The following is a 26,044-nucleotide window of genomic DNA, read 5'->3' as shown; positions in this document are numbered from 1 at the left end:
GCTCACAGATCTCCAGAGGGTGTGTGCTTAAAAATCACTGATCATCAAGATCAGCCCTCTGTCTTTGGACCTCTCTTCTCTGGCTTCTTCCAGTGCTTGATGTCTCCAGTTAGTCCTTTCCTTTAAGTCTCAGTTTTGTTTTTCCTTTTCGCATTCTACTTTGTTCATTTCCACAGGCGAGTAATGAACTTAGCCTGAATTATTTCTTTCCAGCATCCCCCATGACTGGGTTGCCCAGGGGGGCACCCTCACCGACGAGCAAACGGGGGGATGCAGCCGGCGGTGGGGTGGAGACAGCAGCGGGCCGCCAGGGCAGGATGTGCTTAATCACCTCCGTCTGCTTCTGTGAAGCCGAGAACTGCTGGGCGAAGTTCTCTAAGTGCTTTAAGCCCACGTGAGGCAGTGATCGTGACTGTCAGACGAAACAACCGCATCCATAAACACACGGGCGGAATGACATCTTTAAAAAGATGCAACATCACACCCGTGCTTGCTCTTTTAGGGTAGTTGAAGTGCAGAACACTCGTACAGATGATTGCAGAGCAGAATCGACGAATCACTTGGCTCCGAAGCAAAATCTTGAATGTTCCTGCAAACGCGTTTCCTTATATATTCACTTCGCAGGATGGGGTGACCAATGTCCATTGGCTTGTTTAGTAAACACTTGAAGGTGATTGGGCTCTCAGGTGAGATCTCAATTCGTCAGCTCAGTTCTGTTGCAACATTGAACGTGACTGACTGATACAGATAGGGAACTGCATTTATTTAAAATAGAATATTTTAAAATGTCTTTACTATCGCTTTTGAAAAATTGTATTTGAAAAAATAAAATGATTAATTTAGAACTCACCTATGTCCATCCTTGAGCACCTGATAACCACTAATATAGATTTCTGCTTCATTTGGGAAGAACAGACTCAGACCACGTGGACATGAATACACCGAACCTCTACATGAACGACTGTTATGAACCTGCCAAAGAGAAATAAACTTGCAATGCAGGTATCAAAAGAAAATTGTACATAGGAAACAGACCTGTGTTCTATTGCAGAAATACTGGTGTAGCTGTAACTTACCCACACCGTATACTGGGGCTCTGTGGAATGGCAGTCTTTGGCCAGGATATATGAACAGGTTCCAGGGAAGTAGTAAAACATTCCATCAAAGGTCTCAAAATGATGCTGACCCCACGAACGGCAAATCCCATCCCTATCCTGACCATGGTTGGGAACTAAAATACAACATTACAAAAAAGTACTGTGGCAGGTCCATAAGACGTGATAGATGGTGAAAATACCATAGAATTATGAGACTGAATAATAACAAATAAAAATATGTCCACTAAACTTCAAAGGTTTGGGGTCAGTAAGACTTTCAAATGTTTTTGACAGAAGTCTCTTAAGCTCTCCTAGATGCATATTTTGATAAAACATATTATTTTATGATAAAATACTATTACAATTTAAAATATTTTTTTCTTTTTGAATACATTGCAAAATGTACTTTATTCCTTTGATGCAAAGCTGAATTTTCAGTTTCATTACTCCAGTCTTCAGTGTCAAATGATCCTTCAGAAATCATTCTTGTATGCTAATTTGATGCTCAAAAATCAACGTTGAAAATGCTGATTAATATCTTTTTGGAAACCATAATAATTTTTTCAGGACTCTTTGATGAATAGAAAGTTCAAAAGAACAGCATTTATTTTAAATAGAAATTTCTCATAAAATAATAAATGTCTTTGCTGTCATTATTGATCAATTTAATACATCCTCACTCAATAAAAGTACAAATTTATTTATAGTCTCATTAGATACCGACACCAAACATTTGAATGGTAGTTAACTTGGTATTTCAAATAATACATGGTGCATGGGGATATGCCCAAAAACCCTTAGTATCAATGTAACTCTTGTCACTTTTTTTGTTTGTGTGATTATTTAACCATCTAACTCAATATTTGTGTCCCATGTAATCAATTCCCCATTGGGCGTGTAATCAGTATGGCTTATATCAATACAGTATGCAGGAACCTGTTATTGTGTTGGTCACACCAGCTACCTGGCTTTTTCAGTGCCTAGTTAATTAAACATACATACAGAAGCTCTTTGTGGCAAGCAATATATTCCCAGCACATAATATGTAATCCAATGCTACCAAATGAAGTAAGACATAGTCACATAGATTATCTGGAACCAGTGAGCAATGCCATTTGATTTCTAGTAATTAAATTCAGGGTTCTTTCATCCACATTTAATGGTCAGCACTGGCTGGCAGATGATAATATCAGGCCATATGTACCTCACTATAATTAAATCCAAGCAAGCTTCATTTTGAATTTAATATAACCTGTGTGTGTGTGTGTGTGTGTGTGTGTCTTACTGATTTGACAGCGTTCCCCGAGACCCTGGAATTGAGCACAATCACAGTGTCCTTCCTCCTGGCACCAGCCCCCATTAAGACACCCACAATATTCTACAACACACACAAACACAAAAGGCAAATTTCACCAAGTATTACTAATAAAGAAAATGAAAACTTAAAAGTATGTGGTCAAGCACTGAAGTAGCACACCCCCAATGTTTTTGTCCGGACATATTTTTAATTTTCCTTTGCCTGGGAATCTAAAGGCCAATTCACACTGCACCAACACAGACACCGAATACTTTGTCAGGTTTCGGTCGATTTAGTGAGTCACCTCTGTCAGCTTCCGCGTGTTGGTCGCGTCTGTCGGTGTAGTGTGAATCACCTTAAAGGGATACTCCACTTTTTTTGGAAATAGGCGCATTTTACAACTCCTCCAGAGTTAAACAGTCGAGTTTTACCGTTTTCGAATCCATTCAGCCGATTTTCTGATATAAATGTCAGAAAAACGGTAAAACTCGACTGTTTAACTCTGGAGGACTTGTAAAATGAGCCTATTTCCAAAAAAAAAGTGGAGTATCCCAGTTTAAAGAAACCCATAGAACCATTTCCTTGGTTTTAAATAGTTTTCTATCCAGCTTTGGGTTCTTCTGTTCAAAGCATCCAAAGCCACCATCCAATCTTCATCAAAGTTATCTCTAGATGATTTTTTTTTTGTATTAAAGGATAACTTAATTGATATTTCTAGCATCCAAGATCTAGTGAGACTGTATACTGTATATTTTTGTGCAATACCTGTTGATGCATCTCTCGCTGTATAATTATGAAGAACTCTGCGAGGGAGAGCTGAATCAGACAGCACTGCACTAAGGGTCTGCAGAGAGAAAAAAAATTGTATCGAAAATTAGCCAAGTATTTGTGTCTTACGAGCTACAGTGGCAACAGTACCATGTCTGGCCACTAAGCCATATTGGTGAACTTGTCTTGGCGTTCCCTCACCTGCATGCTTTTGCCACTGCAGACATTTGGGAATGGAGCTTTCAGTGTCTGTAGCATTTGTGTAAACTCCACAAAGACAGCTTTGTCAGCACCGAGAGTGTATCTCAGTATTTGTGAGTGTGTGTGTGTGTGTGTGTGTGTGTGTGTGTGTGTGTGGTTACTCCACTCCGTCCCTTGTCACTTTCTCTTAGGTATACTCACCTCTTCACGGAAGAGATCCCGTTTCTGCCGCAGTGCATTAACCCTCCTTTTAAAAGTAGCACAAAGAGAGCAGTATTAAAAGTGCGGTGACTGTGAGACTAAAGGTTCAGAAACACTTAAGATGCCACAGACACAGTCACGTTGATGGACTAAATGATTCTCAAGGAAATGGTTTAATGGTTACATAGCAAAACATTAGACCAAACACTTAACATCTTATCAGTGGTTACATAACTTGACACTGTCTATCTGCTTAAAAGCTCCGTGTAGTAATGGATGTTTGATAAAGTTCACCAGTTTTTAAAGGTACAATCAAATTGCAATCTATTAACACATTTGTAAAAGTCATGAAAGTGCCAAAACAAGAGGTTTAATACCTAGAAAAACACATACCTGGGGAGTTTGTTTTCTGAGTTTGATTCCTGGCAAATAAATCCTGTCAAAAGTACAATTATATTAATGTAAAATCAATCATATTTATAAACTTTTCTTATTAACCCAGTTTTAGTTTGTAAATATTGCATTAGATCAAAAAACGACTATGTTAATAAACCATTGTATGCTATAACTACGTAGGTGAGGTGCTCCATCTTTAGTCTAATACTGTAGTCTTAAGACACTGAAAACTTTAAGATTTTGTAAATTGTAAGTAAACTGCACATTTTTCGAAGCTTAAGATTGATTTACATAATACATAATTCAGAGTTTACAGAAATTACATTACATAGCCTATAGCACACTACCCATACAAATTTTTACCATGGTAAATATATTTTCTGCTAAAAACACATTTCTAAATTATTCTGGGATCTCTTACAAAAATTGTATAGGTTTTCAGAATGTTTAAATGTATTGTGGCTAAAACATTATAACCACAATTTTACTGTTGTTGGATAAATAAATAAATAGAAGGGTTTTTTAGGAAATTTTAGAAAGGTTACCAATTGATTTTTAGGGGGGTGAAGCATGGTTCAGAGTTAAAATTATACTTACCTTGAAGCACAAATAGCTTGAAAATGAAAAGTGTACAGAGTGAAAACAGTTTAATGTCCCGCTGTTCGTTCATCTCAGAGCGACGGACGTCCTTCAACGATCATGAAATTACGAGTTTCATTTTAGGAGAATCGACTGAAATTCTCAGTTGAAACTAAGATTCTTATAGGATTAATCAAGTTAAAATCTACGATGTACGATTAACAAACTATTGTGATTTGTCCCAGAGTAGTGAAAGATAAACGTCCATCTTCTGTACAAATCAGAGGAGGATGATGTACCTGCGCGCACCTGCGGCATCAGGAAGACGGAGCGCACCTGCGCGCACGAGCACTCGAGCACTCATACCTCATGGAATGGCATAAAGATCTGGTGATAGACAGCCTATTCCAGTTGCTGGTGAAGTATGACCATAAGTTTGCTTTAACGTCACAATGGTTTGGACAGTTCACAATGTATTTAATAGATTTTTCATATTCGTATCCTTATAGCCTACTAAGAATATTGTTTGCTGAAATTAATCGTATAGTTACAATTCGTCCGTTACAGATCCTAAAAGGAAAGAGCTCGCGCAGCCTGTTGCATTGCATTTCCTCCTGAGGTGAACGCGGCTTCTGTTGGCGAGCGTCTAACCTCTAATAATCTATTTTTTGTTATTCAAATTTGGATAAGAAATTATCCAGTGGTTAAGACCTTTTTTGTAAGTAGCCTATAATTTTGTAAATAATCTGTCTCTTTACACACAAAACCTAGGGTAGGCTATATGTAAATGTGACTGTCTAACAAATTAAAGTAATGACAGCACTATTTGTCACTATTATAAGTTTCTGTTACTTTGGTTGTCTTTTTCAATGAGCTGGTCAGATAAAACGAATATTGCAACACAAATGAACTTTTACAGTTTGTAGCCTACTAAATTGATCAGTTTATTTTTTGGTATTCACATTCTGCTTATGAACTGATTTAATCCATTTACCTGATCAATTATATTTTCCCTCTATAAAATAGGCATATAGCCCAATTTAAAATTAATAAATCTATTATTATATTATGCGGTTTTATAATCCCGTATTAGGCCTATTTGTACTAAAAGTGTAATTTGTCACACCACAGAATAACTATTGGAGTGAATTTTACAACCGCATAATTTGATTAAAGTGATCAGTTACATCTCATCATAAACGTAGACGTGAATTTAACGCAAAATCTTCATGTTAATATCTAAAATGTTCATGTCCATGGTAACTGTCAAGTATCCGGTCCGGGTTCTAAATACTAGATATTTACCCTCCAAACCAAATGACCAAAACCGAACACGCACCTTTGGCGCGCATAGTCCATTCGAATAATGACATCATCGAGGCGCGCCGGGGTCCATTGTTATTTGCGTACGGGGAAGAATGGCGATGTGCACAATATTACGATGTGTCTCTGTTAGTTTGACCTCCTCTCTTCCTCGACTCTCAAACAGAAATTCTCTGACTCCAGCTAGACTACTGGCGAGAACATGCTATAAAAGGTTCCTGAACACAACCGCTCCATTTTGCGCAGGTATCCACACTTATGAAAGTTTACAAGCGCCACGCGTGAACCTTTGTGATCACATTGATATTGACAAGTGATATTGAGTACCTTCAAATGCCAGATACGCTGTCTATCTGTCTGTAAAAGGCACTGATCATGCAATCCTTTCAATTGCTTCACTAAGGCAGCGATTATCCCAGTTATAATTGAACGTGTGCGCATTATGTATGAAATGAACTATGTGCATTTATAAATCTTGATTGTTTACCCTGTGTTGATTCGTCTGAGACCCGAACAAGTCTGTTTTCTCTCTGTCATGCAGCACTAAAGTTCACAGACAAACACGAGTGGGTTCGCGTGGACAGTGGTGTGGCAACAGTAGGCATCAGTAATTTTGCTCAGGTTAGGCGAGTTATTAATGCTTATTTTTTATATAGAAAAAGGTATATAGGCTGTATTTTCATGTTTATAATCCACTGTTCCCAGGAGGCTCTGGGGGACGTTGTCTACTGTGGGCTCCCTGAAGTTGGTGCAAATTTATCACAGTCAGGTAAAACTATATTTATGTAAGCATAAGAGAGTACATTCTCAGTATGAGTGTTAAGCAGATGATAAATTGTGAACGTTCTGATAATCTGTATTGTAGATGAATTCGGTACTCTGGAGAGTGTTAAAGCAGCAAGTGAGTTGTACTCTCCTCTAACGGGGGAAGTGACAGAAGTCAATGATGCCCTGGCGGACAACCCAGGACTGGTGAACAAGTCTTGCTATAAAGATGGTGAGACATTCCTCCAAACTTGTTTTGACGCAAACCAGCCAACCAACTTGTTGTGAGAAGGTTTAAGGAATATCTCACTCAAAAATATAATTTGTCATCATTAAGTGTGTATTTTGTTCACAGGCTGGCTGATGAAGATGACCGTATCTGTTCCTGAGGAATTAAACGAACTGATGGATGAAGCTGCTTATGAGAGATACATCAAATCTATAGAGGACTAGATCGTTCTGCTGGCATGTTGCATATGGGGGAGAATCAATTAAGGAATGTTTATTTCTTAATCAATTGCTTTTTGCTTGTAGTTAATTCTTCTAAAATATATTTTCCCTTCAACCCACACTCAACCATTGGACATGGTCACAACATAATGCACTTCGCTTGGAAAACAACAAGCAGGCCTGGATTGATTGAGCCTGTTACTTTGTTTGTTTTCTAGCCACAGAGAGTTGAAGATCAAATATGCACAGCTTATGTAACAGTTTCTTCTCATTTGTAGATGTCGCACTGTTCCTGTGAAAGTTTGTCATTGCTTGGAATAAGCTACAAATAAAATGTGGAAGTATGAATAACACTTAAAGTCCAATTTGAGGACTCACAGTTGAGTGAAAGTGATTAACATTAAACAACTATTTAAAACTCACTGGATTTAAATGGTTTTATTGCATTAGAAATATTGCTTTGGAGTCAAATGTGCTTCTCAGATCTACTGTAAGAAATATAGAACCCAAAATGCAAATTAAGGGTATTGGATATATATTTAAGAAATACATTAAAAGACAAAAAGTCATAAATATGTTAAATATAGAACACCATATAGTGAACATGCAAACAAAATGCACAATATTTACTTTCTAATATAGTTGCTTGCCAGTCAAAATAATATCAAAGGTCTCTGTTGTTCTGATAGCAGGGCCCTCCTTCAATGCAATGAATGAATAGGACCTTTTATTTATTTGCAACCGGGTGAAAACCTTAAATCGGACAGCTTGGAAAAATAATGGTATGCTATATAAACTCATGAGCAATAATGATAGCACATCTAATTACAAAATAAATTCTAAATTGGTTATTTGTCCTGAATTATTTACCAAAGTAAGACTGTAAAAAGTCAATTTTATAGTCTAAAAAACTATTTTTATAAATCTAAAAGTATTTTTTAGTTAAAGTTAAAAGGCACTAAGAGCTGGAATACATGGCACCTGGCTTTCACTCCACAAGCAAAGGCAGAAACAGGAGCTGGCTCAAAATATGTGATATCTCTGACTGGATGAAATCATAGTCTGAAGCTAAAAAAAAATCTGCGAATTTGTGCCCATCTTGCACTGGGTGAATATGTGTTAAATCTGTCAACTCCCAAAATCTGAAGACTTGCTGCCTTTCACCAACTGATCCAGACTGCAAATTGTGGGGGGAAAAAAATATGCAGAAGTCATTTACTGTGTTCCAGCCTTAAAACATGTCTTTCTGTTGTTATCTGTGGGGAATAGGGACAGCCCCAGGCACTTTGCTGTAAGGGTCTCTGGTTGGGGTACGCCTGGCCCGGCCACGTGAGGCTGTCGGCTGAGGTAGACCCTCCAGAAGACAACAGTCCCTCTCTAACCTCTCTCTACGCTGTGCGGTCTCACACATCACACTGGCCGTGAAGTCTCGCTCGTTGAGGAAGGCAATGGTTTCATCCCGTTTGCGACTGACGTAGCCCTTTAGCACAGCGTTGTACGGGTTGTCCTGCCTGTCTGGATCCTCCGAATGGTGTTTAAACTCCATGCGGGTGATGACTGGGAGAAGAAACCCATTTCCTTCATGCCTCACAACATCCTCCATACTGCCCAGAGCTTCCTGTACCAGCCTGGCAGGCAGAGGCACCAGATCGCAGCCTGATCGCTGGTCTATAAACTGTCTGAAACGCCTCCGCACTGATGCAACATCCTGTAGAGACTGTGCACGTCTTTCCTCAAGGTCAGTAACAACCCGCTCTGGGTAGTTACCCCCTAAAATCACACCTGTGAACAGAAAGCAAACTTTGTAATGCGACATCTTTCAGTGTGAAACCGAATAACAAAATACATCACAATATAGTCCTTTTTTGCTGCAAATAAGGTTATAATGCCAACATTTGAAATGATTTTAGATTACATTAAAGCAGCAAAATCCAAATTTCCCCCAAATATTTATGTTCACTTTAGTCTCAACTTAATACTCAAGACTGGTGTTTAGATATTATGCTGGTTTGCTAGTCACCAGCATCATGGGAAGTGGGACAGTACTATATCTGACCAGTACTATATGAATTCATGGTGATTTAGCAGGGGCGTTTATGTAAATACACACCAAGATGGGCATTTAGACAGAATTATTTGAAGCTCAATAAACTGCAAAAATGAACGCAATTCAGTATTTACATGCAGGGAGGCTTTTTGTTTAGTTCTCTGTCAAGTCTTACTGCACTTAAGTGGTTTAAAATTGCTCTAATGTCTCTGGTGCTCTTCACATGGTGGTCAAAAATGATTTTTTAATTTTTTTGAATGAAATTAATGTAATATTTTTTTTGTATTTATATTTTTAGGGGATTTTATGGTACTGAATTATTATTTATTTATGCAGTAGTTATCATAATTTTTGCACTTTTTGTCTGCCATACTGTCATAAATCTTGAATGATTTAGAGCACAGACTTAAGTTTGATCTCTTTTCAAAGATAACTTGGCAAATTATTGATGAAAGTGAAAAAAAATTCTAAAAAAAAACTTTAAACTTGAACTTTAAAAAGGTTGCAGAATTTTCTGTTTTGTTAAGAAAAATTCACAAAAATACTACATTTTTTTATGAAATATATATTTTTAAAAACATGTTTTACTCTAAAACGGCAAGAAAAACAAAGCCATTAAATTTACATTAGTTATGTTCCAAATTTTAGCTTGATATCTCAAAAAATGAGCTTTCAGTAAGATTTTGTTTGGCCCCAGTTCCAAACATTTTCACTAAATGAAATGAATCTAGTTTATATGTGATATTAACAGTATATCTCATTTAATCAGTCTCAGTTTGAGATAACCGTGAGCAGATTAGCATAACACACCTGCTCTACGAAGCATTGATGCTGGACACTTCCAGGGCTTATGGATGAGGTCATCAGGGAGGGCCTTCAGTTCAGGACACCACTGCCGCACATAGGTACCATAGGGGTCACAGGTCAGTGCTGCATCAACAGGGTGCATGACAAAGTTCCAATGATCCAGTCCACACATTCCTCCATTCTGCCACATCATGGCATCTATGGCAACATCAGCATCCAGCAGTGTGTCCTATAAAATGGAGAAAGCGTTGATATGCTGTGTTCAATGGTCCATTACAGGTCATTTCTCAAAGTGTGGTCACATTTTCTATCTTTAAATCAGCTAAACTCGCCAGCACAATGCTACTGTGATGCAGGTAGTTCCCAGGGTTTTGCTTTCTGGTTTCTAGGGTACTTTGGCTGGTTGCTAGTGTGTTGCTAGCTGCAAATATTGGATTAAGAGTTCAAATGCAAAAGCGTCTAAAAAGTGCCATTTGAAATTTTCTTCTAGAATTTTAATTTTTTATCAAGCTTGTATATTTAAGTTCAGTAATTTCACTTAAATGGCAATGAATATTACCTATTAATTGTCATTTGAGTAAAATTACACAAACTTAAATATACAAGCTTGATAAAAATGATCATTCTAGAAGAAGATTTTAAATGGCACTGAAGACACTTTTTGCATCTGAACTCTTTAAATATAATTAGTTACTGTACTTTGGTATCTTTTTGGCTGAATTGTAGTTTGATTGAGTATCAAAGATATAAATTTTACTCTCTAGTTGACTACATAATCTACACTACATGATCTACATGACCACTTTTGAATAAGTATATGTACGCCAATACATTTGTGATGAGTAAGTCGACGGCTGTATTCGAAATGCATACTTTTCTAATATAGTAGGCCAGATTCACAGTACTCTCACAGTGAGTTCACGAGAGGGCCACGAAGCATGCGTGAGAACTGAGAAGATGACGCTCACAATAATTTGATGGGAAAGTGTGAAAGGTAAGCCCTTGCATTGGTAAGGCACTTGTACGTTGTATCGTTGGTTTCTCAAGATTCGGACATCCAGAAAGTGCACACATTAGAACCATTTTAAACACTACATCGAGACCCATCTGCGTCATCTTCTCAGTTCTCGCTCTTGTGAACTCATGTCAGAGGCCCACACAGAAGAAAATTAATAGTTGAATAAAGTTGTTATTTTTCGCACAAAATGTATTCTCATTGTTTGATAAACTTAAAGTTGATCCATTGTATTTTAACACATTTAACACACATTTTAACAATGTCTTTACTAACTTTTCTGGGCCAGCAGATGAAATTACCTAAGGAGTGATCCAGCTCTCAGATTTCATCAAAAATATCTTAATTTGTGTTCTGAAGATGAACGAAAGTCTTATGGGGTAGTAACGACACTAGGGTGAGTGATTACTTGACAGAATTTTCAGAATCAAAAATCAAAAGAATTAATTTGGTGTCTTCTGTATGAGTCACCTGAAACCAGCGGTATCCTTCTTGCCAGGGAAAATGCAAATAAGCAATGAGGAAGGAGGCCACCACATGTCTCATGTAGTTGTTCATCCAGCCAGTTTGCCACAGCTGTCTCATTGCTGCATCTACCAGCGGGTACCCTGTGAATCCACGCTGCCAGGCCTTCAGATGGGCACGGTCTGAACTCCAGCGCAAAACCTACATTGGGTAAAACATTTTGAATATAAAAATGTAATCATGATGATAATCGCATTTCTAGACACATATTCTGATGATTGTCAATGCAATAGTCGCCAGCAAGATTCTAGGATGTTGCCGGTGGTAGCACTCTCACAAAAAAAAGGTACAAAAGCTGTCACTTGGGCTGTACCCTTTCAAAATGTATGCCTTATACCTAAAGAGTGCATTTAGAGCGTAGAGTGCATAGAGTGTACATATTAGTAGCCTACCTGAATGGAATATATATATATATATATAGGGATGGGCAACGATTAATCGCGATTAATCGCATCCAAAATAAAAGTTTGTGTTTACATAATATATTTGTGTGTAGTGTGTATAATTAATTTGTATATATAAATACCCACACATGCATGTATATATTTAAGAAAAATGTGTTTTTAATATATCAAGTATTTATATATAATATTAATTGTGAATAAATATATATAAAATATATACATGCACATATTTCTTAAATATATACATGCATGTGTGGGTATTTATATATACAAATTAATTATACACACTACACAAACATGTGTTATGTAAACACAAACTTTTATTTCGGATACGATTCGGATACGAAATACATATATATATATATATATATATATATATATATATGTTTGTGTGTGTGTGTATATGGTCTATTTTTTCTTGTAAACTCTAATGGTTTAATGTTTCAGACTTTGCATTCTATGGTTAACCAGAATCATATTTGTGGCATATTTGGTCTCTATAACCTGGTACTTTGAAGATCCAAATGACTGTATATAGGCAAAAATAATGGCAATATTTGAAAATCGATAATTATTCTTATTATTAGTTGTACTGAATGTATGTCATGAATGTATGACTTTCAGACATCAAAATGTAATTTATTAATATGTATTTGTGTACAAAATGACATATAAACATCGTTTCCTATTGTTTTTTGCCTAGAAACACTTCCAACACGCTTGCGTGTCGCATGAAAAATAGGCGTCGGTTCTATTTCTAACATGCACACATTTTCCGTGTGCGCCTAATAATTTGGACTCTTGCCTTGTATGGTGGCCTGATGGACTCCCAGGGCAGGTCTGGGAAAAGGCACAGCTGCCAGTACGCCAGGTCCCTCCAGGACAGTTTGCGCTGGAATTTGGGAGATCTGCAGCGAGCTCCACGGGCGTCCCACAATAGGTGGCGTGCACTCAACTGTCCAAAGTGCAGATATGGAGATATAGAGCTGGTGTTTGGGGCATCCGCTCGACTTGACTCCTTTTCATAACGGTACACACCTACAATGAAGTTGATGAGTGCAAAATGATGGATGGGCTTATATACTACTAAATTAAAACATGCACCTTGGAAATGTGTCTTACCATCTCGCAGGAAGGCCTCAAGATGGGCCTGAGCTCCTTTTTCACTGAAGTCCCATGATTTCCGAATGTTCACGGCCCAGTCAATCTGTCAGTACCATATAACAACAGCAATTAGATCATAGGGGCCGTTCACACAGGACGTGTTTTTGCATTCCACTGTTCTACTTTTGCATTTCTTGTAAACATGCTAGATGGTAGTCTTTGACAGTTGTGATTATGACTTGCATCATTTGCATGACATGGTGTTCTAAAAAACACAGCACTCAGGTTAACTTTTTTAAAGTTAACTTTTAAAAAATGTGCATCAAGACCTTGTGATTTCTTCCATTCTACTCGTGTTTTTCCAATGAAAAATGTTCACTGTGTGAATGGCCACTTAAGTTATATGAAGAGACGAGACTGTTCTGATGCATATTTTTAAAACAGGCAAGAAGTTGGATGGCCGCACATTGGATTCAGTACAGACTACAGAAGTCTATCAAAACATTTATGTATGAATTGCATCATGGAAAAAGAGCAAAGTGAATTAAAAACAAATGAACAGGAGCAAACGTTTCAGCATATTGCTATCTTCAGTGCTTCGAACAATTGCTTTTATATAACAATAACACAAATTTACCATAGTAAACTCAAATTATAATTCAAAGGAAATATTTTTTACTAAAAGTTTAAATGTGATACACATTTCAAAATCAATATTTACTTTTTTATTATAAAACATGAACCCCCAGTTTCACAGACAACGCTTAAGACTAGTCCCAAACTAAAATGCATGTTTGATCTGTTTTAACTGAAAGCAACTTGCACTGTCATATCTTAAAATTAGGGCTGTGCAAAAATTAATTGCGATTAATTGCATCCAAAATAAAAGTCTGTGTTTACATAAAATATTTGTGTGTGCTGTATATAATTATTTCGTATATATAAATACACACACATGCATGAATATATTTAAGAAAATGTGTTATTCATACATAAAATATTTATATTTATACATTATAGATTATGTTTTTATAAATATATACAGAATTTAAGCGCAAATAATTCTTAAATATATACATGCATGCATAGGTATTTATATATACAAAATAATTATATTCAGTGCACACAAATATATTATGTAAACACAGACTTTTATTTTGGATGCGATTAATCGCAATTAACTTTTGCACAGCCCTACTTAAAATATATCAAGTGTCATTGTTTTGTCGCAAGATGCACAGCAGTAACGTTTATTTCTAAGGCACGTTTATAAAAGCTACTTCTACTGTACGTCCTAACTGAACCAAGGCCTAATCCTTAGTTTGGGACTAAGCACTGTTTGTTAGTGGAGGTTTGAATATTTCACCTCTGTGCCATCTTTCCTGCGTGGCATGCGTGCGAGCTCCAGATCGACAAGCGGGCATCCCTGCGGCCATGTTGAGGGAGCAGGCAGGGCACCGGGGGCATCCAGTGGAGTTCCCAGTGCACTGCCAGGGTTCTGCTGGCAGCAGCTCATAAAGTGAGAGACAGAGCCAATACCTGCAAATAAATGTAGAAAATTTGAAGACTAGCACTTTAAAAGATTTTGGTGGTGCTTGCCCTGGCAAAAGTCACCAACATCAAGGTGTAGTAAGCTTAAAAATGCTGCCTTTGAAGTATGCATCAAGGCACATCCGAATCCAATGTTAGTTTTACTTCCTGTCTAATACATTTTGACTGTTTAACGCCTTCAAATAATGTAATCTATGATAATCTCTAAAATATGGGGGGAAAGGCAATTAAAAAGAGTACCAAGCATCCTGCTAGCTGGACACTGACAGTTAACAGGTTAAACAACATTTCAGAAATCTTGTAATACAAAAGAATTTTCTTAATTAACTATGATTAATCAACAGGGTAAAATATGGCGAGCTGCTGCACTGCATTACCCACCTCGTAGTCCAACGCCCCGCGTTGTGACCGCATAGGGGTCCCTAAGGCAGTAGGAATGGTAGATGTGACAATTAACACCTTGTTTCTCCAGTGTCTCCCACACGCTGTCATCTCTTTCCTTTAACCACGGCTCATACAAGGCCGTTGCCACGACCGATGCTGCCCCTGTCTCAGCGATCAATCCCTGCAGTGCTGTCAAAGATGATGGCTCTGCCTTCAAGGTAACCAAGTGGCTTCCAAGCTGCTCTAGAGAGAGGTTCAGACTAACTAGTGCCTGATGCAGCCAGTATTTACTGGCCCCGCCGGATGCCACAGTAACCCCTGGACCCTCCTCTTCCACTGCATTCCACAAAAAGACTGGTATGACTGGTGCACCAAGCTCCAGGCAGCCAATCAGAGCAGGGTTATCCAATATGCGGAGGTCCCTTCTCAACCACAGCAGAACGGGTCGCGGCCCCGATGGGTTTTTCAACAGAAGTTCTTTCTTACGCAGACGCCTTTGTGACCTCTTTGACTTTGTGACTTTGAGATCGTCATTGTCTTTATTCATATTTTTAATGGCACATGTGGTTTTATGTACTTCAGTATCTAGTGTCCATTTTGTAATAGGCTGGTTGACTTTTGGCTGATCACCACCTGAAGATCCTGTTGTCATCTCAGCATAGCTTTTGTTACAGAGAGGCATATGAGGCTCATGGACTGAGTTCTGCTGCCTAAAATCTGTTTTGATGTGTTTAGTTTCATTGAGAGATAGTGTTAAGGCCAACTCTAATTCATCTGCTTCATCCTGAAAAACAAAAACATAAAAAATATATATCTTTAACATTAGTCTATACAAACAACAGCTGACTCTTATTTAGCTCTGTATTATTATGCAACTGATATTTAAATCTGTAATGAAAGCCCCTGAAAATCTTTCTCACCAAAGCTTCATTTATTTGATCAAAAATACAGCAAAGACGTTTTCAATTGTAATAATATTTCACAATATTACTCTAACACTTTTCTATGTTAATATATTTTTAAAATGTAATTTATTCCTGTGATGTCAAGGCTGAATTTCCAGCATTACTCCAGTCTTCAGTGTCACATGATCCTGATTATTATTATTATCAATTTTTAAAACAGGTGTGCTGCTTAATAGTTTTTTGGAAACTTTTTTTTCAGGATTCTTGTTGATAGAAAGTTCATAGAAATTTAAAAAGTAAGTAAAATATTAATAGACAGTTATAAAGAACAGCATTTACTTGAAATAGACAGCTTTTGTTACTATATGTAAAGATCTTTGTCACTTTTGATCAATTTCATAGGCACCATTCTTATCAAATTGATAATATCTTTAAAAAGGACACTCCTACCTTACACCATGTCATCTACCCAGACCTATAATTTACTTAGGTATTTGACTGGTCTATGTTTTATACATTTTTATTGTAGCCTATATTATTAAATAAATTTGATAGACAGACAGACAGACAGACATAGGCTACACACACACTCTCTACCTTAGAGAAGTACTCCAAAAAGGTTGCAGTCAGCTGACTGTGTAGATGTTCATGTCCTGATGAGAGGGGTTCGATCATGTCCAGAAAGTGTGTACGGGTGTCTGTGTCCCCCAGCAGGGACAAACACAGACAGAAACACCCGTCCGGATCCTCACGACCCAACATCAACTCTCTCAGGAGTTCACGGACCTGAGAGATGGACTCTTTGCCTACAGACATTCTCTTTGACCAAATCCGTCACTTTTTCAACGCAGTAAATATATAACAATAGTCATATAAATTATGTCAAAATCATTTTCAACAGTTTCGTCATAAAAAAAACACCCCTGACCGCCGGTAGACTAAAATCTATCCGTGAGTCGCGTTACAAAACGAACGAATGAATGACGAGTTGACAGGTTACAAAAGAATCCGCTGCTGGGGTTTCATAACTACAGTCCGCGGTACAAAACCCCCCACAGGGTTTACTTCTATTTATATAACATGCATATGTTTCCTTATATCGATACATCTCTTAAATCTATATAATCCTGGATTGATTACTTACATTAAATACATGAACTTTAGTATCGAATGTTGACTATGTAACAGCGTCTCTCCAGCATAGTCTCCAGCGCCTGTGGAGAGGCGGTGCTGAATGTGCTGCCTGACCAATCACGGTCGAGCATAATACAGAGGCTCCTCCCCCTCAGTGAGGCACGTGTTAACCCAAGTACAGTCTTTTTTTTTATTTTTCAACTTTCATAAAAGCTTAAAATGACATCTAACATCAAACACAAGACAAACAGGTATTGGGGAAAACATATACAGATACAGATCTAATATTGTACAGAGTAAAACATTAAATTCTACAAACAATTTTTTTTTTCAAAATATGAGATGTTTTTCTGCACAAAAGAAATTAAAGGAGGGTGTTATAGACATTTCTTTTGCTTTATGTATGAAACTTCCCAAAATTTTAACTTTAATGTAATTCTGATTATTTTGTAGAATGTATCAAAAAACATTTTAGATTTTCAAAATAATTAGCCTACAATTATACAATAAATGTATGAGAGTTTCAGATTCAAGACTAAAACAACATTGTGGAGAGAAGTCTTTTTTAAACGTATTAAGAAATGCATTACAGGGATAATACCTTTGTAGTATTTTGAAATGAGTTTTCTTGACCTTGTTTGGCAGTAAAAATGTTTTACTTGCAGACCAGATTGTCTCAGAAGAGGGTATAGAAGAAAAAATGTTTCCATTTCAGAATTGCTTTAGGGTAGCAACTGATATCTTGATTAAGACACTTTCTGATGTAAGAATGATTACACTTCATTGATAATTATACATTTCACCATTAGAATTTAATAAGTCTGAAATAAAATATTTTTTCTTTTAGATAACACATATTGGTGTACAGGAAATCACAATGGAAGACGATTTCGATGTATCTAAATATGTTTACGGAAAGGTAAAACTTCCGAAATAAATCTCTGTGTAAACAATGAGTGACGTACACACGCAAGCAATCACTTTTGGCGCATTCGCAGACCGAAGCGCCTGTGCCGTCAGATCAGTTAGACTTGGCTGTGGTTACACGAGGTAAAAACTAAATAAATACTGTTCGTTTTCTCACACAAACCGCTCGTTTTGTGTCCTAGGCCATCAATGTGTACTTACATTCACGAGTCATTAAATCATTTTTAATTTTGACTTCTCTGTGCATGCTCTTAAGAGGTGACCCAAGGGTGGACCCCCTCAACCTGCATTATATGACTGATAGACAACAACGGTTTGACTGAAAAATATCAAAATTGAAAATAATGTGGAAACAAAGACACCTACATATTGGATGCCCTTGAGGTAAGCTAAAACATATCAAAAATTAATTTCAAAGTGAACTATCCTTTTAAGTTTACGGTATTTGTTTTTTATATAAATTACTTCATTTTAAAAGAAGAGAATTTCAGCTTCATAATGAAAAATCTTTCATGGCTGTGTGACAAGTATTTACTTATTTACAGTTCATTTTCGGACGCCTTTCAGAATAAACTTCACTGACAGAGAGAAGGCAAAATTCGCATGATGTATATTTTTCTTCATTTGACAAAAAGCAGAACACTTTGGTTTTATTGTGAGTATCCACAAAAAATAGACACTTAACAGTATCTAATGATGTACAACACTTATGTAAGATCAAAACCAACAGAGTAATTTCAGTCTCTTTTGCACTAAGGAAAAAGGTGAGCTTGCGCGATATCCGACCACAGAGGGATAAACAAACATTTCAAAAATATTTTCTGTTATCGTGGATACATACAGCATATGAATATCTCTCTTAAAACAAATGATAAACTCTGACTAGATTTTAAAATTAAGTTATTCTGAAAAGTATTTATCAGTTTGTAAAAAAATAAATAAAAGAAGAATAAAAACAAAAGAAGTGACATTTTTATGTTTTATATATATATATATATATATAGTGAGAGAGAGAGAGAGAGAGAGAGAGAGAGAGAGAGAGAGAGAGAGAGAGAGAGAGAGAGAGAGAGAGAGAGAGAGAGAGAGAGAGAGAGAGAGAGAGAAACATGTACAGTAGCTTGATATTTAACGTGTTTTTAAATATCAAGAAAATATCAAGACAGAAAATTGCAGTTAATTGGTTGTACCAGCAGGGGGTGATGGTCTGATGTCATCGACTAATAATACCATCTAAAATATGCTAGTACCACTGTGGCAAAGATAATATTAAAGTTAACAATAAGAAATATTTCATATAGATACCTGGTGAATATGTACTGGTGGTAAATATCAAAGAACTTTGGTATCTCCTACATATTATACAAATAAACTACAATAATATTACCAATTAGTTCAGAAAAAATAAATTTCTCAGTTGCTTAAGTGCACCTTAAAACATCCATTCACTCTCTTTGAAGCTCAGACACTATAGGCCTACACAGAGAGAGAGAGAGAGAGAGAGAGAGAGAGAGAGAGAGATACACAGCACATGATGTAAAACAATGTGTTACTATCTTTTTCTTTCATGTGTATTGACTTACAAGTGGACTAAAGCCTTTCTAAAGAGGAACAAATAGCTTTAAAATGAAAATTGAACAGGGAGCTTCTGTTTGAGGACAGTGTAATCAATAATGTTTAGACGGTAGAACAAGTCTAACAGACAGCAGATCAATAGAGAGGAGCCCCCACCTCCCTCCCCCTCTATCCCACTGACCTCATCGTATGATCTGATCAGGTCTTTATTTAAAGCTCTGCGGCTGCTGACTGAAGGCTCGATTACAGAGAAACAGAGTGAGAGTGACCAGAATAGCAGTTAAGCAGTTCATTTGGGGGCAGGAAAAAAATCTGAATGTCACATAAACACACAAATAAACTAGACTTTTACATTTTCTAAAGGAAATGTGAGTGGTCATTGCTCAAACGAAACTCATTGCCATGAAACAAGGCTTTGTAGGTGGTTTCTAGGGCGTAGCTATGCAGTTGTTCAAGTTTGGGGTTTAACATAGGGCTGTCAAAATTAACGGGTTAATTTTTTGATTATAATTATTGATTAATTTTAGATTTTTTTTTTCATCAGTTGGACGCGTTAAAAATATTTAAAGCAAGTAAAGCAGCATCCGTTCTTTCTGTCATCCTTTGACTACGCTATAGCTATTTACGCTATCATTCATTTAATTTCTATTAAACCATTCAACAGTAATAAGAAACGAAAAAAGAACGCAGAAAACCGCTTCACAAGCACGCCAGAGCTGCATTCAATTGTCTTTCGCGCTTGAGCGTACAAAAACACAAAATTATGCAAAATTTCACAAAAATTCCTGTTTTGTCTATTATCCTCGTAAGCAGTATTAAGTGAGGTTAAAAGGTGTTAAATGAATGTTAACTATAAAGAGTCGTGAGAAACTAGAAGGTGTTTCAGTCAGGTCTTAAAGTGACAGCAGCCTAATAAACCCACTGCTGTCTGTCATTAACGTAAATCTAAGAACAAAGACAAAGAGAAAATCTCTCATTGCTCTATACTGAATAATTTCTGTAGCTAGATCTATATTCAATGTATAGCATAAAATAATTTGTGACATTTATCACAATGGGTTTATGCATTAAAAAATAAATTAACTTTTAAATTAAAAGTTGTCATATGGCTGTATATAATTAATGGCTAAAATTGGGGGGGGGGGGGTCTATTTAGTAAAGACTGTTATCAGTGATACTGCCTTCATTCTACTTAAAAGATGCCATTAAACAAATATTTAAATTATACTGTCTTTATGTTTTTTCTACATTATGTATTACTATAGAAATATGGCAATAGAAAAATAATAAAAACTCTAATGTTAGGTGTAATTAATTGTAGTTAACTACAGAAAAATTTAGTTTTAAATCGATTGACGGCATTTAAAGGCACACTATGCAAGAATTGTACCTTAATATAACAGTTTCAAAGTAATTTCGGTGGTAAACAAACTCATAGTATAAGGCAGTGAGTGCAGACGCTCTGCATGAGTGGTATTTACGACAGTAACGTTAAATATAAGTACTCCGCAGTGACTCTAGGGGGCACTGTTTGACAAAAACAGAATTCCTGCAGGAGTATAAGGCCATGAGTGCAGAGACGCTCTGCATGAGTGGCATTTACGACAGTAATGTTAAATATAAGTACTCCGCAGTGACTCTAGGGGGCAATGTTTGACAAAAACGGAATTCCTGCATGAGTATAAGGCCATGAGTGCAGAGACACTCTGCATGAGTGGTATTTACGACAGTAACGTTAAATATAAGTACTCCGCAGTGACTCTAGGGGGCACTGTTTGACAAAAACAGAATTCCTGCAGGAGTATAAGGCCATGAGTGCAGAGACGCTCTGCATGAGTGCTATTTACGACAGTAACGTTAAATATAAGTACTCCGCAGTGACTCTAGGGGGCACTGTTTGACAAAAACAGAATTCCTGCAGGAGTATAAGGCCATGAGTGCAGAGACGCTCTGCATGAGTGGTATTTACGACAGTAACGTTAAATATAAGTACTCCGCAGTGACTCTAGGGGGCACTGTTTGACAAAAACAGAATTCCTGCATGAGTATAAGGCCATGAGTGCAGAGACGCTCTGCATGAGTGGTATTTACGACAGTAATGTTAAATATAAGTACTCCGCAGTGACTCTAGGGGGCACTGTTTGACAAAAACGGAATTCCTGCATGAGTATAAGGCCATGAGTGCAGAGACACTCTGCATGAGTGGTATTTACGACAGTAACGTTAAATATAAGTACTCCGCAGTGACTCTAGGGGGCACTGTTTGACAAAAACAGAATTCCTGCAGGAGTATAAGGCCATGAGTGCAGAGACGCTCTGCATGAGTGGTATTTACGACAGTAACGTTAAATATAAGTACTCCGCAGTGACTCTAGGGGGCACTGTTTGACAAAAACAGAATTCCTGCAGGAGTATAAGGCCATGAGTGCAGAGACGCTCTGCATGAGTGGTATTTACGACAGTAATGTTAAATATAAGTACTCCGCAGTGACTCTAGGGGGCACTGTTTGACAAAAACAGAATTCCTGCAGGAGTATAAGGCCATGAGTGCAGAGACGCTCTGCATGAGTGGTATTTACGACAGTAATGTTAAATATAAGTACTCCGCAGTGACTCTAGGGGGCACTGTTTGACAAAAACGGAATTCCTGCATGAGTATAAGGCCATGAGTGCAGAGACACTCAGCATGAGTGGTATTTATGACAGTAAAGTTAAATATAAGTACTCCGCAGTGACTCTAGGGGGCGCTGTTTGACAAAAACAGAATTCCTGCAGGAGTATAAGGCCATGAGTGCAGAGACGCTCTGCGTGAGTTATATTTACGACAGTAATGTTATATAAGTACTCCGCAGTGACTCTAGGGGGCACTGTTTGACAAAAACGGAATTCCTGCAGGAGTATAAGGCCATGAGTGCAGAGACACTCTGCATGAGTGGTATTTATGACAGTAACGTTAAATATAAGTACTCCGCAGTGACTCTAGGGGGCACTGTTTGACAAAAACGGAATTCCTGCAGGAGTATAAGGCCATGAGTGCAGAGACACTCTGCATGAGTGGTATTTATGACAGTAACGTTAAATATAAGTACTCCGCAGTGACTCTAGGGGGCGCTGTGTGACAAAAACAGAATTCCTGCAGGAGTATAAGGCCATGAGTGCAGAGACGCTCTGCGTGAGTGGTATTTACGACAGTAATGTTATATAAGTACTCCACAGCGACTCTAGGGGGCGCTGTTTGACAAAAACGGAATTCCTGCACAGTGTGCCTTTAAAACATTGTAATGTGGTTGCTATAAGCTAAATAAGACAGATAGAGTAGGGAATTAAAGGAAATAAAAAGATGAGTAAAAGGACTGAAGCTATATCAAGTGGAGTCAAATGCAGCGTGTTGCCATGGAAATGCGGGGAGTGATTTCAATTGGCTGCGTTTGAGTCTGACCTCTGATTGCAGTGAATGGTCATTCACAGTGGTATGTATGGGGTGACATATTTCTCAGTGCTGAAGATCTCAACCCAAAATCTAATGCACTGTGCACTCTTTATTTTCTATACTATTGGCTCTATTCCGCATGTTTTTATGTGCTGTAGCCTAACTGTGTGTCTGTGCATCCGTCTCTCTAAAGCCTCTTTTTCTTGCTCTCTCATTAACGCTCCGCTCAGACGCTGTATAGCAGGTGACAGGGAGAACTAATCGCTCTGAAGATTAAAAATAAATGAAGAGAAACGTGTTTTAGAAAAACGATGGAACGAACATCATAAATCATCCAGCATGGATCAGGTTCCTCCTCACTGTCCGCACACTGACACACACGCAGACAAATTACATTACTGAAATCACATTACTGCTGCCTTTCAGGAAGGACGCGAGAAGGGGAAAAGAGAGAGAAGGTGACAGAGAGAGAGAGAGAGAAATAGTCATATTAGATGAGGCTTTAAAGTGATAGAACTGGGGGGAAGGAAAACAGAGAATTTCGCATCCAAAAGCTTGTGTTAACTGCTACATAATAATAAAAATAACATTTGCAGTAAAAAAAAAAATATTTTAATTAATATTATTATTAGCTATTATTTTGCAGTCACACAAGCTTTAATATATATATATATATATATATATATATACACACTATTTATTAAACTGCTTAAATCTACTGCAAAATACTAGTTTTAATTTAATAAATAAATATGTTAATTAAAATGTATAATTTCTTTTGTTATTTATATAGTATTTTTTAAATATGTTGAATCATTTATATTAGGTAGATTGTTATTATATAGACATCTGCTTTTATAATTCTAAAAATGCACGATAATTTAATGATAAGGCTCATTTGAATTTGATATGATTTTTTGTTGTATAATGTAAAAGTTTTTATTAGCTATAATATTAGTAACATTTTTCAATCAAGTTTGTAATCATTAATCTTTGGCTTATAATGGAGCTGATGATGTGACGCCGCATAGCATCTCTATAGGGATGAAAAAACATCAAGAGTTTGTGTTCTACCGTTAAACATTCTGCATACTTATCCTCGGTATAATTCGTTTAATGCCTTGGATGTCTCAAAAAATGAGTTTGCAGCAGGCTGCAGTTTTATAATCGTCCTCTGGAGGTCACTGTTTGACAGTGAGTGCGGCATCTGAATCACAGCCTGCAGAGACAGAGAGAAGATAGAATATGTCAGACATTATTTGTGACTTTTTGTCATAGCTGTATGTGTTTGTGTTTATGTGCTCAATTTTCGGTGTTTTTCGAGAGGCGCTGTTAAAGGACAAATGGACAAAGAAAAAAATAGCAAATAAATAAATGAAAAGAGTAACAACAGTAGGCAGAATAAGAGGAATCAGGGGAGAGAATAATCCTTTGTTCTCCTCTATTCACTTGAAGCGCGTGTCTGACTCCCTATAGGCGGAATTTCATTTTGCAGCATCTCACAGACACACACACTCAAACACCATGTAATTTGCCCTCCAGGGACACTATCATTTTTTGTATTTCTGCCTGTGTTTTTCAGATGAAGTATTTGAGCGCAGACCCTCTTAAGTTTATTTTGGGGGTTTCCTTGTGATACAAGTATAATCTTTTCATTTATTTCCATCTCTTATGCCTGCAAGAACAATAATAATGTGTGACACAAATCATTCATGATTAGAAATTTTTGAGAAGGTCACAAACAAGATCAGGATTAAACATGGATTGCTGTTTCTGTATGTATTTTACTGCATTGGTCTTATAGGCTACCTCTGCAGACACACCTTATACTTGCAGCTTAATGGAGGACTAAACTAAATATTAAGGAATACAGAGATTAGTGGCATGTGTTATGTGTAATATCTCTGTTTTAACATCAAATTCAAAAGAATATCATTTGGGTTCCATGTAGAAAGAAATCCAAGGTAGTGCATTTGATTCTCAGACAAAGATTGAGTACACTGCAAGTTGCATTGGATTAGTCACAAAACTATAAAAATGACATCATAAAATAAAATATGAAAAATTAGAAATGAAATGTAATCACCATATAATATTTGTGTAAAGAAAATTATTTTCTTGTACTCCAATGTAAAATGTATTTGACGAATACCATTTTTAATATAAATAACATCTCTTTATATAAAGTACTTTTTGTTTAGTTCATTATTTGTTTATCTTTCCAGTTTTAAAGTTCAAATAATGTATAAGACAGCGTGTCTTTTTGGTGCTGTTCATTATTTCTTACATTTTTTCCCCCTCCATTTTTAATCGCCTCCTGCCTTCATTTAAATAATCATGCGGTGTGACAAATTAATTTTTACAAGTACAAATATTTCACGTAGGTTCTCAATTAACACAAGGACATAAACACTGCATGCATTATAATTAAAAAAGAGTTTGCAAAACACTGCCTAAAACTGTTTCAAACGCATCATGTCACTCTGCAGGACGACTTTCCATTAATGTGCATTCGATTGTTTTGTTTTATACATTTATTTAAACAAATGAATTCTGCACTTATTAGACATTTGTATACAACTATATACATTGTATTTGATTCTATAGAATATAATTTACATTCTATTCTAGAATTTACATTATCTTTTAATATTCCTCTTGGTTCCACCAGCAAACATAATCTTATGAGTTATACATTCTGATTTATTAGGCATTTGCGTACAGTTGCATATATTGTATTTTTGTAGTGTTTAGTGGTATATCCTATCCTATATCCTATCCTATCCAATTCTATTCCTTTAAGAGCAGGTATGATATTTTGGTTCTTGGGATCATCTGTAAATATTGCATGTTTCCTCTCGGTTCCGCCAGCAAACATCAGTAAATGATCTAGAAAATGGCAGATGAATAAGCAAAGCCATTTCATTTTTTTTTCTCTGAGAATTTTTGTGTTGTTGTTTCACAGAGCTAAGACCGATTTAATGATATTCATTTGAGTTTAGGTCGACTTCACACACACTATATAGCTCGGAGCAGAATACATTTTGAAGGAGGGAAGCTCCTAATATTCAGCCATTAGCTCCAATAAACAAAAGTGCCCTGAAGTATTCCCACTACAAATGGAAAGAGAATGAAATAAAATGCAAGACAGATCCGAAATTA

At 36.8% G+C, this 26,044-nt stretch overlaps 3 protein-coding genes across 4 annotated transcripts in view; 1 reads left to right on the top strand and 2 right to left on the bottom strand.

Annotated features, from left to right (window-relative positions):
- The window catches only part of otogl (otogelin-like), a 52,331-nt gene extending 46,457 nt beyond the window's left edge, over positions 1-5,874 (bottom strand). For both annotated transcript variants that reach the window (XM_089135455.1, XM_089135454.1), the window contains exons 1-7: positions 4,558-5,874; positions 3,958-4,000; positions 3,565-3,610; positions 3,160-3,238; positions 2,383-2,475; positions 1,077-1,231; positions 851-972 (exon numbers count right to left, since the gene is read on the bottom strand). In XM_089135455.1, coding sequence (XP_088991581.1) covers positions 851-972; positions 1,077-1,231; positions 2,383-2,475; positions 3,160-3,238; positions 3,565-3,610; positions 3,958-4,000; positions 4,558-4,630 — 611 coding nt within the window. In that variant the 5' untranslated portion in view covers positions 4,631-5,874. The remainder of the gene's footprint in view (positions 1-850; positions 973-1,076; positions 1,232-2,382; positions 2,476-3,159; positions 3,239-3,564; positions 3,611-3,957; positions 4,001-4,557) is intronic.
- A 45-nt stretch (positions 5,875-5,919) lies between these two features.
- On the top strand, positions 5,920-7,115 carry gcsha (glycine cleavage system protein H (aminomethyl carrier), a). Its single transcript, XM_039654299.2, has 5 exons — positions 5,920-6,108; positions 6,404-6,483; positions 6,568-6,631; positions 6,728-6,859; positions 6,983-7,115. The coding sequence occupies exons 1-5, from the start codon at positions 5,958-5,960 to the stop codon at positions 7,078-7,080; spliced, it is 525 nt and encodes a 174-aa protein (XP_039510233.2). The 5' UTR covers positions 5,920-5,957; the 3' UTR covers positions 7,081-7,115.
- Positions 7,116-7,595: 480 nt separating this feature from the next.
- On the bottom strand, positions 7,596-17,052 carry LOC120464780 (uncharacterized). The gene is made up of 8 exons (XM_039654300.2): positions 16,417-17,052; positions 14,912-15,698; positions 14,346-14,518; positions 12,998-13,082; positions 12,681-12,913; positions 11,418-11,612; positions 9,935-10,160; positions 7,596-8,859 (listed from the first exon to the last, which is right to left on the bottom strand). The coding sequence occupies exons 1-8, from the start codon at positions 16,633-16,635 to the stop codon at positions 8,330-8,332; spliced, it is 2,448 nt and encodes an 815-aa protein (XP_039510234.2). The 5' UTR covers positions 16,636-17,052; the 3' UTR covers positions 7,596-8,329.
- Between the last annotated feature and the right edge of the window lie 8,992 nt (positions 17,053-26,044).

Source organism: Pimephales promelas, chromosome 10 (assembly GCF_988280905.1).
Source record: "Pimephales promelas chromosome 10, fPimPro1.hap1.1, whole genome shotgun sequence".
Lineage (NCBI taxonomy): Eukaryota > Metazoa > Chordata > Actinopteri > Cypriniformes > Leuciscidae > Pimephales > Pimephales promelas.
Note: the sequence above shows the minus strand (reverse complement) of the source record. Positions and strands in the feature narration are given on the sequence as shown.